This window comes from Sebastes umbrosus, chromosome 18 (genome assembly GCF_015220745.1).
Source record: "Sebastes umbrosus isolate fSebUmb1 chromosome 18, fSebUmb1.pri, whole genome shotgun sequence".
NCBI classification, from domain to species: domain Eukaryota; kingdom Metazoa; phylum Chordata; class Actinopteri; order Perciformes; family Sebastidae; genus Sebastes; species Sebastes umbrosus.
This window is the reverse complement of record NC_051286.1, coordinates 2,249,924-2,268,082: the sequence shown is the minus strand read 5'-3', so window position 1 is coordinate 2,268,082 and position 18,159 is coordinate 2,249,924. Positions and strand designations below refer to the sequence as shown.

At 39.1% G+C, this 18,159-nt stretch overlaps 2 protein-coding genes across 6 annotated transcripts in view; one reads left to right on the top strand and one right to left on the bottom strand.

The window, feature by feature from the left end:
* Positions 1-7,094, bottom strand: part of pex7 (peroxisomal biogenesis factor 7) — a 50,371-nt gene extending 43,277 nt beyond the window's left edge. Inside the window, exons 1-7 of one of the 5 annotated variants that reach the window (XM_037750474.1) lie at positions 6,970-7,087; positions 6,325-6,438; positions 5,017-5,179; positions 4,649-4,706; positions 3,667-3,817; positions 3,489-3,566; positions 3,293-3,401 (exon numbers count right to left, since the gene is read on the bottom strand). In XM_037750474.1, coding sequence (XP_037606402.1) covers positions 3,293-3,401; positions 3,489-3,566; positions 3,667-3,817; positions 4,649-4,706; positions 5,017-5,125 — 505 coding nt within the window. In that variant the 5' untranslated portion in view covers positions 5,126-5,179; positions 6,325-6,438; positions 6,970-7,087. Of the gene's footprint in view, positions 1-3,292; positions 3,402-3,488; positions 3,567-3,666; positions 3,818-4,648; positions 4,707-5,016; positions 5,180-6,324; positions 6,439-6,921 lie in introns of all 5 variants that reach the window. The other 4 variants (XM_037750471.1, XM_037750472.1, XM_037750473.1 and 1 more) reach the window with 4 other exon arrangements.
* A 3,447-nt stretch (positions 7,095-10,541) lies between these two features.
* LOC119476870 lies at positions 10,542-16,846 on the top strand. Its single transcript, XM_037750477.1, has 3 exons — positions 10,542-10,890; positions 11,840-11,952; positions 16,049-16,846. Exons 2-3 carry the CDS (start codon positions 11,840-11,842, stop codon positions 16,602-16,604), a joined length of 669 nt encoding a protein of 222 aa, XP_037606405.1. The 5' UTR covers positions 10,542-10,890; the 3' UTR covers positions 16,605-16,846.
* The last annotated feature ends 1,313 nt before the right edge of the window (positions 16,847-18,159 follow it).

The window sequence follows — 18,159 nt, the reverse complement described above, 5'->3', positions numbered from 1 at the left end:
AATAAATATTAAAGGACATACCTAGTTGTATTGTATATACCTGATAAAGATCGTTTCAACATCTGAGTTGCCCGTGACGTGACAGGGTTTTATTCTTTTAGCGCAGCAGCAGCGTCCGGGGGTGAGCTGTCGGCAGGTTGATGCATCAGATGAGATGTGGACACGGAGGTAAGCAGCTGTTAACTGCTGTAACATGGACAGTCAGTCCACAGTAATGGTTTCATGATGGAGGTGCAGTGCTCGGTAAATCATTTAGCTGCAGCTCCAGAGCTCCACTGGAGGATTTATCTGATCGGATGGGCTCCGCGTCGACCGGTCTGAAACTCGACAAACAACACTTGACCTCTCCATTCTGTAATTAAATTTAAAAACTAATCTTTATTTACATCTTTAGTGTCCTGATGCACCACCTGTGTATTCACACTTTTGTATTCTTTCAGTATATTTTAATTTAATATATAACAAATTAGAAATCAAACTCCAACAATATCCAAATCCCTTTTTTTTGGTACTATTTTCTGCCCTTTAAATACGAAGAGATTGATCTTTATTTGCTGTCCTACTTGAAAACTACTTGAAATATAACTGAACAATTGAATATGATTATTGCTTTGGTTTGTCAAGAAGAAAATACGGCACAGTATGAAATAAAAGTTTCATTACCCTTCATAACTAATAACAAGTCTGCCGATATATATTATATGTTAAGATTTGTTATCATTTTACATTCACCCCCCTTGGGGATGGTTTATTTTACATATTATAGTACAGATTCCACGCTAAATAAACTTTAATGTTGATGCACAAGTATTTATCTCTGTATATCTTCTGCAACATTTTTGATTATTCATTTTTTAACCACAAAGACGAAGATGTATATTTTCTAAATGTGTTGTGAAACAAAGCATGGAATGAGGAAAAGCCCTGAAAATGACGACAAACAGCAGTCGGTCATAACTTTTGGTGACAAATACCTCATAATGCTTCAAAATATTGTATTAATTACACATTCATTTGGCTTTAAAATTGACTGGATGTGTATTTGTTGGATGCATTATCAACAACATTTCAATCTTTTTTCACATTTTCAAGTTGTTACTCTTATTTTCAAACCGTTGAAGTTGCAATCACATAAACAGCTGCAGCACGGCTGCAGTAACACAGATGTTCATGTGGGTTAAAACAGGTTTTAAACGTGCCGAGTCTTTCAGGATGAACATGAAACCTTAAAGGTCACGTTGTTGAACCCCCTGAGCAACAGGAGCTTAACGTCTCCCTGGTTATAAAATAAAATCTCATCAGAGATTTCCGCTCTCGCTCTCGCAAACCAATTAACCCAAAACTCATTAGTCAACTTGTTTAAGAGCGCTCCACGAACTGATACTGAACTGAAGACAGCTGCCGCACATTTGACTGCAGCCGGTCTACAATCTGAACAGAGAGCTGACGAAACGCACCATCCATCAGCAGCGCAGCTCCACCCCTCTGATAAAGTTAGCGTACGCTCCCACACAAACGGATAAGATAATCCCCGCTCTCCCTCTGGGCCCAAACTGATTGACTTAATTGTCTTCTGAATGAAGCTAATTTCTAAAACTCACTTCCTCGATAGAGCGAGAGGAGAAGCTGCATCGCAACCACCAGCAGGCCTCCTGCACATCTTATTACTGATGCCAGGTACACGAGAATCAAGGACCTGATTCCCCCCCACCGACAACGGTCAGCAGAGCCCCGATTGTTTCATGGTTCTAAACATGATCTTTCCAGATGTTCCTGTGGTGTGAGGTGTGTTGAGAGTGTTTTTTTACATCCCCCGATCTCAAATCGTAAATATTAAACATGTTCAATATTTACGATGGGATATCCTGTTGTGTGTTGGGAACCCCGAGGACAGATGATGACGCAGTCACGTGGGAAAGAACGACAGCCAATAGAAAACCAAGCTGACTGGAGCAGGAATGACAACCACCGCCATCATGGCGGCCACGGCTAATGCATGAGCTAATGCTAAACACAAAAGTTGCGTACAAAATTTCATACTAACATGCTATTTAGTACGCTAAAACAGTATGTTGTGTAATGGTATCATCTTATTCAGTGTTTGGTTGTACTTAGCTCCACCCTTTTGGTTGCAAAAACCAAGACGGAAAAAGCCAAAAACCAAGACGGAAAAAGCCAAAAACCAAGACGGAAAAAGCCAGAAACCAGGATGGTGACGGCAAAAATACCGAACTCGATGTGCGTAATCCGACCCGATGACAAGCATTTCGAATAACTGTATAGAAATAGACAATCCTCTGTTTCATTGTTGAAAGTTCCTCACAGTAACTTCAAGTTTAATACATCGATGCCCGCTGAAATCCATCATTCCCTGTGTGGATTTGAAGATGGAATTTATTCTCTATGCAAAATGAAGAAGCTGGGAGCTTCAGATCACCGACAGTTCCTGTGTGTGTTATCTCTCCCAGCTAAACGTCCTCTTTCAACTACAAATACAGTCAATTACAGAAACAAGACTTCATCACTTCCTTTGTCACTTTGAATCCAAACATTTAAGAAGTCACTAAGAGAAGCTGAACGGCCTGAAGCAAACTGAGAGATCCCAACAGCACGATGTGAAAATGAGACGCAGCAGAGCACCGGCACAATAACACAGCTACAGCGCCACCTTGTGACCACATTACATCACTGTACCAACTCAGACTCATCAAACTGGCCTGATGAGAATCATTAATAGTGCTGATCAGGCTCCATGTTTTAGTGCATCTGATAATAATGCTGTGATGGAATTTAATCTGACTGTATTCTAACCATTTCAACAATTAAATAATACACATTAAATCATACATTTGTCAAAGGTTTAGTTCTTGTGTGTTCATTTGGCTAACACTTCATTTTACAGGACCACAAATTTCATGTTTATTAGGTGATAATTAGCAAATAACCTATTTGAAATTTCTGTTGAATTACTGCCAAATTACTCTAATATTTACCTAACAAATTATAGAAAATTACTTTGTTTGACTGTCTTGACGTGGGCTTTTATTCTTATTATTTCATGTCTATTATAAATATTATTTAATAATTATATTCCGCTATTTCCCAATAAACAGTAATATATAGCTGGTAATTTATTTAATACATTTCCAGGATTTTATTATTATATATATATATATATATATATATATATATATAATAATAATATAATTCCTGGAAAAAGAAAAATCCTCCTTTCTTTCCATTGTTTCCATCCAAATCCCTACAGCCCCCGTCGTGTTGTGTGTGTGCTCACCTGAGGCCGAAGCAAAGCATCCTGGGATGTGAGGCGACCAAACGGTGCTGTAGATGACCCCTTCATGACCCCTGAGCGTGCTCAGCGATTGGCTGAGGGCGGGGTCCCACTGGAGGGACGACAAAAATACGCAGGAATAAAAAAACACGGCGCCGTCAGAAGAGAGGAGAGAAACAGGACGGAAAACAAAACTCACCACTTTAGCGGTTTGATCCCACGATCCAGAGACGATGAGGTTCTCTCCTCTGGTTTGACTCCAGTCTACAGCGTACACCTTCACACACACACACACACACACACACACATTCAGCATCCTTACAGACACCATATAGTTTTATCCTCTAGTCGATGAGTGTTTGTATGAGCCTCGGTACCTCTTGTGTGTGTTCTTTGGCCACTCTCAGCGGAGCGTTGTGATTGGCCGTGTCCCACAGCTGCAGGCTGCCGTCCCCGCCGCCGGCGACCATGACGTGCTCGTTGGCTTCGCTCCACGCTACGTCGAACAGACCGTCACCCCACTCCCAGCTGACATAAACACACAATACCTGTGTTATTACAGTGGTTTTCAAAGTGGGGGCCTCAGCAAATTGGAGGGAAGATGAGGGAAAATAGCACATCTTTTATCTGTTCTAAATGTACCTTAAAGGGAGATTTGTCAAGTATTTAATCCTCTTATCAACATGGGAGTGGACAAATATGCTGCCCTATGCAAATGTATGTATATATTTATTATTATATAATAATTAACAACACAAATCAACAACAGATATTGATCCAGAAACCCTCACAGGTACTGCATTTAGCATAAAACAATATGCTCAAATCATAACATGGCAAACTGCAGCCCAACAGGCAACAACAGCTGTCAGTGTGTCAGTGTGCTGACTTGACTATGACTTGCCCCAAACTGCATGTGATTATCATAAAGTGGGCATGTCTGTAAAGGGGAGACTCGTGGGTACCCATAGAACCCATTTACATTCACACATCTGGAGGTCAGAGGTCAAAGGGACCCCTTTGAAAATGGACATGACAGTTTTTCCTCGCCAAAATTTGGCAGAACGTCATAGCGTTATTGTGCCTCCTTCATGACAAGCTAGTATGACATGGTTACATAGATAGGTTTTCTAGTTTCATATGATACCAGTATCTTCACTCAAGCTTTAAAACTGAGCCCGCTACAACCTAAAAATCACAAGTTGCGTTAATGCGTTTAAAATATTAGTGGCGTTAAAACAAATATGCTTCATTATCACGTTAACTTTGACAGCTCTAGACGACACAAATGACATTAAAGCTCCGAGGTCAGAGAGAGAAGAAATTAAGGAAAAACAACAGAAAGAAAGAAACTTTTACCTTCTCACTACAGCGACCCCCGTCTCCGTCTCATCCAGGACCAGCAGGGTGCCGCCACCTACAAATACACACTAAGACATTAGAACTCACAGATACGGGCGACGAACGACAGGAACAAAACAACATGAGGTGTTTTAGTGAGGTGCTGAAAAAAATCCATATTAGTGAGGTCCAATATAATCCATCCACCTGGCAGGTGTGTCTTATCAAGATGCTGATGAGCATGATTGTTACACAGGTGTGCCGTGGGCTGGTCACTCTAAAATGTGCAGCTTTATCTTAAAAAAAGGATTTTGTAAGATATCACACAACCCGTTGTATGAGGATATACGTTGGCATATGAAGCATTATAACTGCACCATACTAACCAGCTATGCCATAGTACTGGGAGGCAGCGCAGGCCACTCTGTTGGGGACGAACGGAGACACTTCCACAGCGTAGCCATGACGGGCCGCACAGCGAAACACCTTCATCATCAGCAGCAGCAGCAGCAGCAGCAGCAGCTACCTGCAGCCCAACTGGGCCACCTGCTGGAAACAGAAACCAGAGTATTAACTCTTTTCTTCAACTGACAGACTGTGGAGTTAAATTCAACAAAACAAAGTGTGTCCGAAGATAATAATATCATATAGATGAATCTCTGGTTGTACTTATATTTCTATACATGTAGGTGGTCCATATTCCCCCCTAAATTCTCGTAATATTACGACTTTTTTTTTTGTAAAGTTATGACTTTATTCTGGTAAAATTATGACTTTATTCTCTTAATATTATGGCTTTATTCTCTTAATATTATGGCTTTATTCTCTTAATATTATGGCTTTATTCTCTTAACATTACGACTTTATTCTCTTAATATTATGGCTTTATTCTCTTAATATTATGGCTTTATTCTCTTAATATTATGGCTTTATTCTCTTAATATTATGGCTTTATTCTTGTTATATTACAACTTATTTTCTCATTATATTACGACTTTTTTCTCATAAAGTTATGACTTTATTCTCGTAATATTACAACATCTTTTCTCATAAAGATGACTTTATTCAGGTAAAATTACGATTTTTTTTCTCGTAAAGTTATGACTTTATTCTCGTAACATTACGACTTTATTGTCGTAACATTACAACTTTTTTCTCATAAAGTTATGACTTTATTCTCGTAATATTACAACATCTTTTCTCATAAAGATGACTTTATTCAGGTAAAATTACGATTTTTTTTCTCGTAAAGTTATGACTTTATTCTCGTAAAATTATGACTTTATTCTCTTAATATTATGGCTTTATTCTCTTAATATTATGGCTTTATTCTTGTTATATTACAACTTATTTTCTCATTATATTACGACTTTTTTCTCATAAAGTTATGACTTTATTCTCGTAATATTACAACATCTTTTCTCATAAAGACGACTTTATTCAGGTAAAATTACGACTTTTTTTCTCGCAATATTATGACTTTATTCTCGTAACATTACGACTTTATTCTAGTAAAGTTATGACTTTATTCTCGTAATATTACAACTGTTTTTCTCGTAATATTCTGACTTTATTCTATAAATCTCAGATGTTTTTTCCCTCAATGTGGCCCTAATACTCCGTAGTACATTGTCTCTTTGGCCCTCACTGCATTAGACTTATATACTATATACTTAGACTATAAACTGTGTTACCTTCATCACAATGCTCACATGTTTCGTGGCTCCAGACAGATTCTATATGTATAGCTCTTTTGATAGTGCAGGTTGAGCCAGCTGCTCCAGGGTGTTTTGAAGGTTGCACATGTTCTACATAATGAATACTTTTAGTACTTAAAGTTTATTTTGATGCACTTGAAGAACTTGTAACAGAGTATTTTTGACACTGTGGTAGTATCCTACTAGTACTTCCTCCAGCATTGTTTCTATATGATAATCTAATGTCTCTTTAGTGATCTGTATCTCCTATGGCAGATCTAACAGTAAACATAGCTATATGATAATCTAATGTCTCTTTAGTGATCTGTATCTCCTATGGCAGATCTAACAGTAAACATAGCTATATGATAATCTAATGTCTCTTTAGTGATCTGTATCTCCTATGGCAGATCTAACAGTAAACATAGCTATATGATAATCTAATGTCTCTTTAGTGATCTGTATCTCCTATGGCAGATCTAACAGTAAACATAGCTATATGATAATCTAATGTCTCTTTAGTGATCTGTATCTCCTATGGCAGATCTAACAGTAAACATATAAGGTAGAAAATGACCAAATAACCAGTTTTACATTAAAAACTGACACAAACAGCCGTCAATGAGTCGTCGCAGCACTCACAGATGAGATAGAACCACTTTCAGACTTAAAACAAACGGAAACCGGTTCATAAATCGTTAAAAAGAAGCGGTTTCTCTTTCCAGCAGCTCTTCTGTTCTCTGACAGCTTCACTACAACCACTTCCGTGTTTTGATCAGCTGACCCCGACGACCCGGATGTAAGCTGTAGTAGATGTAGTACCCTTGATGCGTCGGCAGGTGGCGGTGTTTCCACCTGAATAAATACAGAACCAGCACTGATCCATCTCAGGTAACATTCATTATGGGATTATTTATTTAGTAAATATGCCTCATAGAGAAAATAAATATGTATTTTTTTTTAATAATATACTTAAAATATATATTATATATATATATATATATATATAATATATATTTTACGGTATAAAAATAACATAAAAATAAAATAAATTATATAAAAAGATGAATACAAATGTAATAATAATAATAATAATAATAATAATAAAGTATTATTTTATTTTTTATTCATCTTTATATATAATTTATTTTTATGTTATTTTTATACTGTAAAATATAATAATAATAATAATAATAATAATAATAATAATAATAATAGTAATAATAATAATATAAATAATTATAATAATAATGATAACAATAAAGTATTATAATATTTGAATTCATCTTTATATATAATTTATTTTTGTTATTTTTATACTGTAAAATATAATAATAATAATAATAAAAATAAAAATAATGATGATAATAATATAAATAATAATAATAATAATAACAATAATAATAATAATAATAATAATAATAAAGTATTATTATATTTTTATTCATCTTTGTATATAATTAATTTTTATGTTATTTTTATTCATATTATTATTATTTTCTAGTAATGATCTGAATGTGCAAAGCAACTAGTTACTAAAGCTGTCAAATAAATCTAGTGGAGTAAGAAGTACAACATTTGCTTTCAAAATGGAACGGAGCAAAAGTATAAAGTAAAATAAAATGTAAATTAATAAAATAATTGCACTTCAGTAGAGTACTACAGTAAATGTACTTATTACACCACTGAGTAAAAGCGGTAATACCACAATGTAAAACACTCTGTTGCAAGTAAAGGTCCTCATATTTGCACCAGAATATACTTGAAGTACCAAAAGTAAAAGTACTCATTTTGCAGAATGAAGCATCTCTACTTTCACTGTCCTACACTTTCAGTTACATTAGCAAATGCTCCAACACTACTACATACTCTATATCACTAAATAGTATTAATGTAATGAATGACAGATGGTCCGATTGATTTGCAGCAACAAATATAACATGTTTTTCTTTTATTTTATTTATTGAAGTTTCTCATAAACAGATGGAGAGGAGATGAAAACAGGAAGATTTCTGTTTTTTTTTGTTTTTTTAGGTGAATCTACTCGTCATCCGCCAAGCAGAAGTCATCTTGTCTTTATCTCTTGATCAGGACTGTTGCACAAATTCTGGTTCTTTTGTGCCAAGTCACAGGGGGAAGGTTTGCGGTGAAAGATGTCGTCATTATATTATTTGTTTGTCCGACTAGTCAAAAACATAACACAAAGAAATGCACCAGCTCCTGTAAAGTGATGAAATCTGATGATGTCCTTAATGTCTTCTTCAATTCAAGTTTTTACTCACAACAGTCTCTGTTTCTCAATGAGGTAATGATGAATTATGTAATCCTCTTTTTAACTTAACTCACACTGAGATAACTCCTTACCCCTTTCTCTAATCTTCCTCCTTTCCTACTTTTTGAATGACACGTTCAAATAAGGGGTATGATAATAATAATAAACTTTATTTCTATAGCGCCGTTCAAAACCAGAGTTACAAGGTGCTTCACAAAATAAGATTTAAAAGAACATCATATGAGTATGCAATAAGAACAGGGAGTATAAGAAGCGGTGAAACATGGAGAGATAGAACAAAATGTAAAAGAACATTAAAAACAACAGCGACGTAGACTGGTCCGATGCATAGCCTACTGGAGATTTTTTCCAAATCAGTACGACATCCGGGTATTTTTGGCATACCGTAGATTTAGCTTTTGTTCGCATAGTACATACTGCATTTTGGCCAAATCAGTACGTACTATTAGTATAGTATGCGGTTTCGAATACAGCCAGTGTGTGTAAATAACATCAGCTGACAGGAAGTAAACATGGACCCTAGCTGTTGCCTAGCAACGCAATTCCGTTGCAATTCCGTTGAAATGCGCTAAAACGGAGCGTTTCAGACAGAGGATGAATTCAGGTATATTCAGGCAGACAGTATGAGGAAAATAAAGTTGTTTTTTTAACATTACAGCATGTAAACATGTTCTAGTAGAAACACAAAATACAAGTATGAACCTAAAAATGAGCACGATATGGGACCTTTAAAATATATATTACGCCTAGCAAAGTGAAATCTAACTTACAGTTAAATCAAAGAATTAATGACGTTACAGAGACGTTGGCCGCCATCTCCATCTTGGTATTTTGTCCGTCTCCATCTTGGTATTTTGGTTGTCTCAATCTTGGTATTTTGGTTGTCACCATCTTGGTATTTGACCGTCTCCATCTTGGCTTTTGTCCGTCTCCATCTTGGTATTTTGTCCGTCTCCATCTTGGCTTTTGTCCGTCTCCATCTTGGTATTTGACCGTCTCCATCTTGGCTTTTGTCCGTCTCCATCTTGGTTTTTGTCCGTCTTCATCTTGGCTTTTGTCCGTCTCCATCTTGGTATTTGACCGTCTCCATCTTGGTATTTTGTCCGTCTCCATCTTGGTTTTTGTCCGTCTCCATCTTGGCTTTTGTCCGTCTCCATCTTGGTATTTGGCCGTCTTCATCTTGTTTGTTTTTTTTTATTTACGTCATCACTTCCTGAGAGCCTCCTCGCCGATTAGAGAAGTGTAACCATGGTAACCCGTACCAGTTTCATGTCTGAATTAATCTAAAATATATATTACGCCTAGCAAAGTGAAATCTTATACTCAAAGTTAAATTGAAGCATAATTGATGTCACAGAGCTGTCCGTCAACGTCTGTTCTGCACGTTGTCATCACTGCCGCATTGCATTGTGGGATATTTATGCCGCCGTAGTGTCCAGTGTTGCATATTGTAATATTTCACTGGAAATAGTATGTATATTGGTTTCATACTAAGGTTTCGGACGTACTAAAATATCTCACATACTGTTTTAACATACTGAATAGCATAGTAGTGTGGAATTTTGGACGCAACCCAACTTCTGGGGACTGGAGGTAAAATGAGGAGTTTTGTTTTAAAACAAAATTTTGAAGTGAGCCATGTTGGTCTTTAAAAAGCTGACTTTTCAGAATGAAATGGAACACTTGTGTGTTCTCAGACAGAATATAATTAAATAATCAATGAAACATTTAGAGTGTAGAAAACATTCTGCTCTTTGTGGCTGATGCGTGACAAGTGTGGCTCAATCACATGGAACCAACTGTTTAACAAATGTCTTCTGCAGCATCACTGTGACTTGTTAACTCCTATTTTACCGATAACACTAATCTTTATAAAACTTCCTCATACTGAGAAAACAGAAGAAGAAATCTTAGTGTCACGGTGGTAAAGTCACGGTGCCACGTCGAAGCAACGATCTCACACTCCTCTATAAAAATGTTCCTTCCTTCTGACTGCACTCACTGCAGCAACAACTCACCTCCTAACGCAGCAACAACTCACCTCCTAACGCAGCAACAACTCGCCTCCTAACGCAGAAACAACTCGCCTCCTAACGCAGAAACAACTCGCCTCCTAACGCAGAAACAACTCGCCTCCTAACGCAGAAACAACTCGCCTCCTAACGCAGAAACAACACGCCTCCTAACGCAGCAACAACTCGCCTCCTAACTCAGAAGAAGAAGAAGACGGCTTCAGAGGCTCCATCGAACATCTTTCTCCTCCAAAAGAGGTAAAGGAAAACCAAAATATTTCTGTTAAATGTATGGTAAATAAATCATTTTTATATGAGATATGTCAACGAATATTTTAATGCAAATATTGTTGCATAAAGAATGGCAAACAATATAATGGCGCCGTCAAATGGGGGTCGTGTTTACCATGTTTACCAGTCCATATGACCTCACGACCTCTTAAGTGGAACGTTTCTGAAAGTTCACGACTTGTGACGTGTTTGTTGACGTTGTCAGAAATGGCGAAGGTCATGGAAGTTCATTTTTTGGTGTATAATAAGTTAATAGTACATTGTTTTTCTTGGTAATTTCATAATATGTCTGAGGAAAATGTTGATATTCATTTGCATTTCCTGCATTATGTTACCCGCTTGCTTGCTTGCTAAATTGTTAGCCTCTGTGGCTTCTAGACGCCGGCAGTAACGTTAACGTTGCCGTTGCTTAGCGGCGGCGTTCTTCACGACTTAACCACTTGAACGCCGAGCATATCATGTACACGACTTCTCACGTTGTAAACACAAGCTCACGAGTTTCATTTGAAGGCACCATCATAATTAAAAAAACACACTAAGCATCTGTGTACATATATGTTATATTATCATATTGTAATAGTTTTGAATTTTCAATTAGTTTTTATTTCATTTTAGTTAGTTTCCAGAGTGTGTTTGCTAGTTTTAGTCTAGTTTTTGTCAGTATGTAGCTACATATACATACAAGATACACGACCGGAGAGCTGTGTAAGAATGGCCATAATGATATTTAATAAAATGGTTTTAAAGTGAAAGTCTTACTTGTATAAAACCACAGTTTTAACAGCATTTGAGTGACTTCAACATGTTTATTTTTAAAGTGAACATCCCAGAAATCCCCATTCTTATTCCATAACAAGTGCTATAAAGTGTGATATTCTTAAATTGAAGTGTGCATGCTGTTTTTTTTTGTGTGCAGATGGCCGGTCTGTGTTGGATGGTGGTGGCGGTGGCCTTCAGCCTGTCTATTGGAAACAGTGTGGCTGAGATTCCGGATTGGCTGACACAAACTGTGCAAACAATCAAGAACAGGTGAGTCAGTTAGATTCCAGTACTAAAAAGCTCAGCATTCCTCGTCTTCACAATTAAAGGTTATTAGTGGTAACATTTTAATCCATCCATCCATCCATCCATTTTCAACCGCTTATCCGGGATCGGGTCGCGGGGGCAACAGCTCCAGCAGGGGACCCCAAACTTCCCTTTCCCGGGCCACATTAACCAGCTCTGACTGGGGGATCCCGAGGCGTTCCCAGGCCAGAGTAGAGATATAATCTCTCCACCTAGTCCTGGGTCTTCCCCGTGGTCTCCTCCCAGCTGGTCGTGCCTGGAACACCTCCCAAGGGAGGCGCCCAGGAGGCATCCGTGCTAGATGCCCGAACCACCTCAACTGGCTCCTTTCGACGCAAAGGAGCAAGGACTCTACTCCGAGTCCCTCACGGATGACTGAGCTTCTTACCCTATCTCTAAGGGAGACGCCAGCCACCCTGCTGAGGAAACCCATTTCGGCCGCTTGCACCCGCGACCTCGTTCTTTCGGTCATGACCCAACCCTCATGACCATAGGTGAGAGTAGGAACGAAGATTGAACGGTAGATCGAGAGCTTTGCCTTCCGGCTCAGCTCTCTTTTCGTCACAACGGTGCGGTAAAGCGAATGCAATACCGCCCCTGCTGCTCCGATTCTCCGACCAATCTCACGTTCCATCGTCCCCTCACTCGCGAACAAGACCCCGAGATACTTAAACTCCTTCACTTGGGGTAAGGACTCATTCAATACCCGGAGTAGGCAATCCATCGGTTTCCTGCTGAGAACCATGGCCTCAGATTTAGAGGTGCTGATTCTCATCCCGACTGTGTCACACTCGGCTGCGAACCGATCCAGTGAGTGCTGGAGGTCGCAGACCGATGATGCCAACAGGACCACATCATCTGCAAAAAGCAGCGATGTGATCCTCAGCACACCGAACTGCAAACCCTCCTCCCCCCGACTACGCCTCGATATCCTGTCCATGAATATCACGAACAGGATTGGTGACAAAGCGCAGCCCTGGCGGAGGCCAACCCCCACCGGAAACGAGTCCGACTTACTGCCGAGGATCCGAACACAGCTCTCGCTTTGGGCGTACAGGGATTGGATGGCCCTGAGAAGTGCCCCCCTCACCCCATACTCCCGCAGCACCCCCCACAGTATCTCCCGGGGGACCCGGTCATATGCCTTCTCCAAGTCCACAAAGCACATGTAGACTGGATGGGCATACTCCCAGGCCCCCTCCAGGATCCTTGCGAGAGTGAAGAGCTGGTCCGTTGTTCCACGGCCAGGACGGAATCCGCATTGTTCCTCTTCGATCTGAGGTTCGACTATCGGCCGAACCCTCCTTTCCAGCACCTTGGAGTAGACTTTACCAGGGAGGCTGAGCAGTGTGATACCCCTGTAATTGGCACACACTCTCTGGTCCCCCTTTTTTTTGTGTGCAGATGGCCTCTTTTTGAAAAGGGGGACCACCACCCCGGTCTGCCACTCCTTAGGCACTGTCACCGACTTCCACGCGGTGTTGAAGAGACGTGTCATCCAAGACAGCCCCTCCCCACCCAGAGCCTTCAGCATTTCTGGGCGGATCTCATCAATCCCCGGGGCTTTGCCACTGTGGAGTTGTTTGACTACCTCAGTGACTTCCACCAGGGTAATTGATGATGGTCCCCCATCAGCTTCCAGCTCTGCCTCTACCATAGAGGGCGTATTGGTCGGATTCAGAAGTTCCTCAAAGTGCTCCTTCCACCGCCCGATTACCTCCTCAGTTGAGGTCAACAGTGTCCCATCCTTACTGTACACAGCTTGGATGGTTCCCCGTTTCCCCCTCCTGAGGTGCCGGATGGTTTTCCAGAAGCACTTTGGTGCCGACCGAAAGTCCTTCTCCATGGCTGCTCCGAACTCCTCCCACACCCGCTGCTTTGCCTCCGTCACGGCAGTGGCTGCTGCTCTTCGGGCCCGTCGGTACCCTGCAACTGCCTCCGGAGACCTCCGAGATAACATATCCCGGAAGGCCTCCTTCTTCAGTCGGACGGCTTCCCTGACCACCGGTGTCCACCACGGTGTTCGAGGGTTACCGCCCCTTGAGGCACCTAAGACCTTAAAACCACAGCTCACCGCCGCAGCTTCAGCAACATTGCAACTTTGAACATCGCCCACTCGGGTTCAATGCCCCCAACCTCCACAGGGATGCCAGAAAAGCTCCGCCGGAGGTGTGAGTTGAAGATCTCTCGGACAGTGGCCTCCTCCACCCTCTGACCCAACTCACCACCAGATGGTGATCAGTTGACAGCTCCGCCCCTCTCTTCACCCGAGTGTCCAAAACATGCGGCCTCACATTTTAATTTAGATGAATATTCAAAAAAAACAAAAAAAACATCTACAGAGCTTTTAGAAAGGTGCTGAATAAAAGTATGGCTTTTCCTAAATATATATATATATATATATATATATTATGATGGTGAATTAATCATTTTAAAAAATTTGGCGTGTTCAAATGTTTTGTTTATCTCAGTGGAAGTTTATCTGATGTCTGGTTCCCACTTCTAACGAGGCTTGTGAGCCAAACGACATTGGTATCACATGGTATCTTTGGGTCGTCAGTTAATGTGGAAAAAAAACAGATAAATGGCTGAGATTGACGGTAAGAGCCTGGCAACGACTTGTTGTGAAGTAAATGCTATGTAACGGGGAAGGGAGAATGTGACATCTAGTGGCTGAATGTTATCAATGTTATCAATAGCACCTTTAACACAGAAATTTGCTGTAATAGTAATTACAATAATTGGGATATTGAGCCAAATGTTTTGCTGTACAGTACAAAGGCAGTCTACAAGTATGACCCTTATGTATGCGTTCAGTATTTTCTAGGGCAATCGATTAAAATATTTAGTCACAATTAATCGCATGAATTTCCATAGTTAATCACGATTCTCTTTCCAAAATGTACCTTAAAGGGAGATTTGTCAAGTATTTAATACTCTTGTCAACATGGGAGTGGACAAATATGCTGCTTTATGCAAATGTATGTATATATTTATAATTGGAAATCAATTAACAACACAAAACAATGACAGATATTGTCCAGAAACCCTCACAGGTACTGCATTTAGCATAACAAATATGTGATTATCATAAAGTGGTCATGTCTGTAAAGGGGAGACTCGTGGGTACCCATAGAACCCATTTTTATTCACATATCTGGAGGTCAGAGGTCAAGGGTCCCCTTTGGAAATGACCATGACAGTTTTTCCTCATCGAAATTTAGCACGTGTCTGAAGCGTTATTTAACCTCCACGATAAGCTAATAAGACATGGTTGGTACCGATGGATTCTTTAGGTTTTAGGTTTTCTAGCTTTAAAACTGAGCCCGCTACAACCTAAAAAATCGCAAGTTGCGTTAATGTGTTAAAGAAATTAGTGGCGTTAACTCGTTATTATTGTGTTTACTAAGTATTTTCTTAGTTTTGATGGAGAGATGTGTTGCCTAAACAGAATGAAAATCACCTTCAGCAAGTTCAGTAGGATTATCTTCACACATTAGTTTGCATGCCGTAACCTTGTTTTGGCCAACAATAGTCACATAATGTGAGTTAGTAGTGATGTTCTTTTGCCCTTTCTTCCCATCAGTTGTTATTGTCATGTCCCAACCCGACATCATTGGCCTTTATCAGACTCAATAGTTGCTAGCATGGCTAAAGGGAGGATGGTAAGGGCAGTCTAAGCAATGAAATATCTCCACAACTATTAGATGGATTACGATGACATTCACAACAGACATTCGTGGTATCCAGAGGATGAACCCTAATGACTTTGGTGATCCTGTGACTTTTCATCTAGCGCCACCATCAGGGCAAAATTTTAATGTCTTCAATACTTTGTTTTATGACCAAATACCTGCAGAACTGGTGCTAATTAGCAAATCTTACCACGCTAACACACAACTGTTACTATGAGCCTGTTAGCATGTTGGTGTTTGCATTTTCTGAATCTCTTAAAATCAACCCCATCCATCTATTTATTCTTCTACTCCATCTCCATCCAAACCTTGTATCTATACTCTGACCCCAGGTAACACTTGTGTGTGTCTGTTTCCATTGTCAGGTACTTCATACCCAACATGCAGTTCAGTTTGGCTGCAAACATCCCAGTGGACCAGAACCAGCTTGAGAATGCCTTCAATGCAGACGATCCTGCCCTTGTGAAAACAAAGCTTGAAAGTGATGAAGTGTACGAAGGTACCAATGTGGTTGTAGCAAAACCTAAACATATGATCGGGTATGATGATCATGCAGAGAACATTGTACTGGACAAAATAGGTCCTTTAGTTGCCGGAAGTGAGGGTAATAGGCTGATCTTCTATTCTTACTTTTCTCCATGTGCTGATAAGTGTGCAAGCAAGACCCATCCCTACAGAATCTTAAAGAAACTTAAAAAAGTCTTTGATGCCTATTGGGAAGATTCTGCTTTTGTGTTTACCAGAGTATATGACATGAATGGTGACATTCCTGAGGGCAATATTAAAGAGAGCCTTACAAATCTTGGAAGATCTGTTCGTCAAAACAACATATTCCGTTGCTACACGCCATACAAAAGTGTATTCACATGCATCAGCTGCTTCATCGATGGAAATCTTGCAGAGGCGTGTTTTAAAAACTAGGCATTTAAATGTGTCTAAGCCTCAACAAGGGGCGTAGGGGAGTAGAAGTGATTGAGGTCCAATTGATGGAGATCCGAACACAAACACAACTGGGTAAATTGTGTTTTTAAAAAGATTATATATGCTTAACAACACGCTTTCTCCTTTTAACTAAGCTTATTGCACCGACACAAACTCTGTATTTACAGTACTGATGTCATTGTACTCTGTATCTCTGTAAAGCATTGTTATGTTTGTTTTTTTTCCCCCCACATTAAAGCTTGGCTCAGCATCGACTCTGGTCATTTTCTATTCTGTGTGTCAATAATTAGCATGTATGTCTGTCTGACAGATTTTGATGATTGAATGGATCGTTTTGCATGTGACGGCTCAAACAATGAAGAGATGTTTAGTAGTTGTGAAGAGGACGAGAACTTCACTGAGAATCAACTCGTCAGTTTTAATCAGCGAGACATGTGCAAGTGGTTATTGTACTTACTCTTCTGTACATGTGCCAAAGCGCGTGCAATTTGCTTGAATGAATGAGAAATTAAAACCTGTTGTGAACAACAAACTAATTGTTCAGAGGTTTAAAGTTATTGTTTTGAAAAAAACATATTTCTCATTCAAAAATTGAGCCAAAGCGAATGAGAAAAACTGTGAAACACTGATATGGTTGCACATATGAAGAAATCCTAAATACTATAAATGCATTTTGCTCAATGAATTGCTAAAATAACCATTTAAGAATTTTGAACCACAATATCAAATGCAAGAAAAGGTCTTGCAGAGTATTGTTACTTTTATATCATAGGTTAATAAAAAATGCTTTTGTAATAAATCAAAATACATTGTGTCAATGTGGAGGAATACACTTCTTAGTTTAACTGTTTTCATTTGTGAAGTTAAACACAGCAACCAGCTGGGGGAGTACAGGGGGTCTTTACGGGAAGATATCAGGTCAGCAGTAAATGTCACATAGAAGTGTGGAAGCTGGGAACCTGAAAACTAATTTGAGATGCAGCTCAGCACTGTTTGTCAATTTGCTCTAGTCATGAATCAGAATAAAACATTAATTAACTAATTAATCAAACTATATTGTGAAAGTGTAAAACAGCTTAGAACATTATGATAGAAGTTACACAGATTTGGTGCTAAATGTAACCATTTTTAAACCAAGATCTCGAGGAACACCATAGAAAAAGCAAAACTGAATGCCATATAGGTACTTTTAGTGTAAATAAGGTGCCAGAGTGCATAAAAAAGCATCAAAATAGACTAACAGATTTTGTTTATTAAATCTCCCGGACCCCCGGATGTGCTTAAATCCCCCAAAATGCTTGTATTTACTAATTAATTTATGATTAACTAAATAAGTAATTAATAATTTACTTAACCAAAATGCAGTTGCAGCTATTAAATACATAATGTATCTGATTTATCTGTCATATAGGCCTAGTGTCAATCCTTTTGCCAAGTTCATTTAGTTAATAAATTAAGTTAATAAGTCAAAGAATTTCAAAATAAAGATGAATTATGGGCTTTTAAATGTTTATTCATTTCATTGTTGCCTGTA

What these genes read in the sequence shown, in the direction of transcription:
- LOC119476870 (XM_037750477.1), top strand. Translation starts at nt 11,840, where the DNA reads ATGGCCGGTCTGTGTTGGATGGTGGTGGCGGTGGCCTTCAGCCTGTCT. An exon ending in GTGCAAACAATCAAGAACAG is followed by an intron (nt 11,953 to 16,048) that starts GTGAGTCAGTTA and finishes TTCCATTGTCAG; the next exon opens with GTACTTCATACCCAACATGC.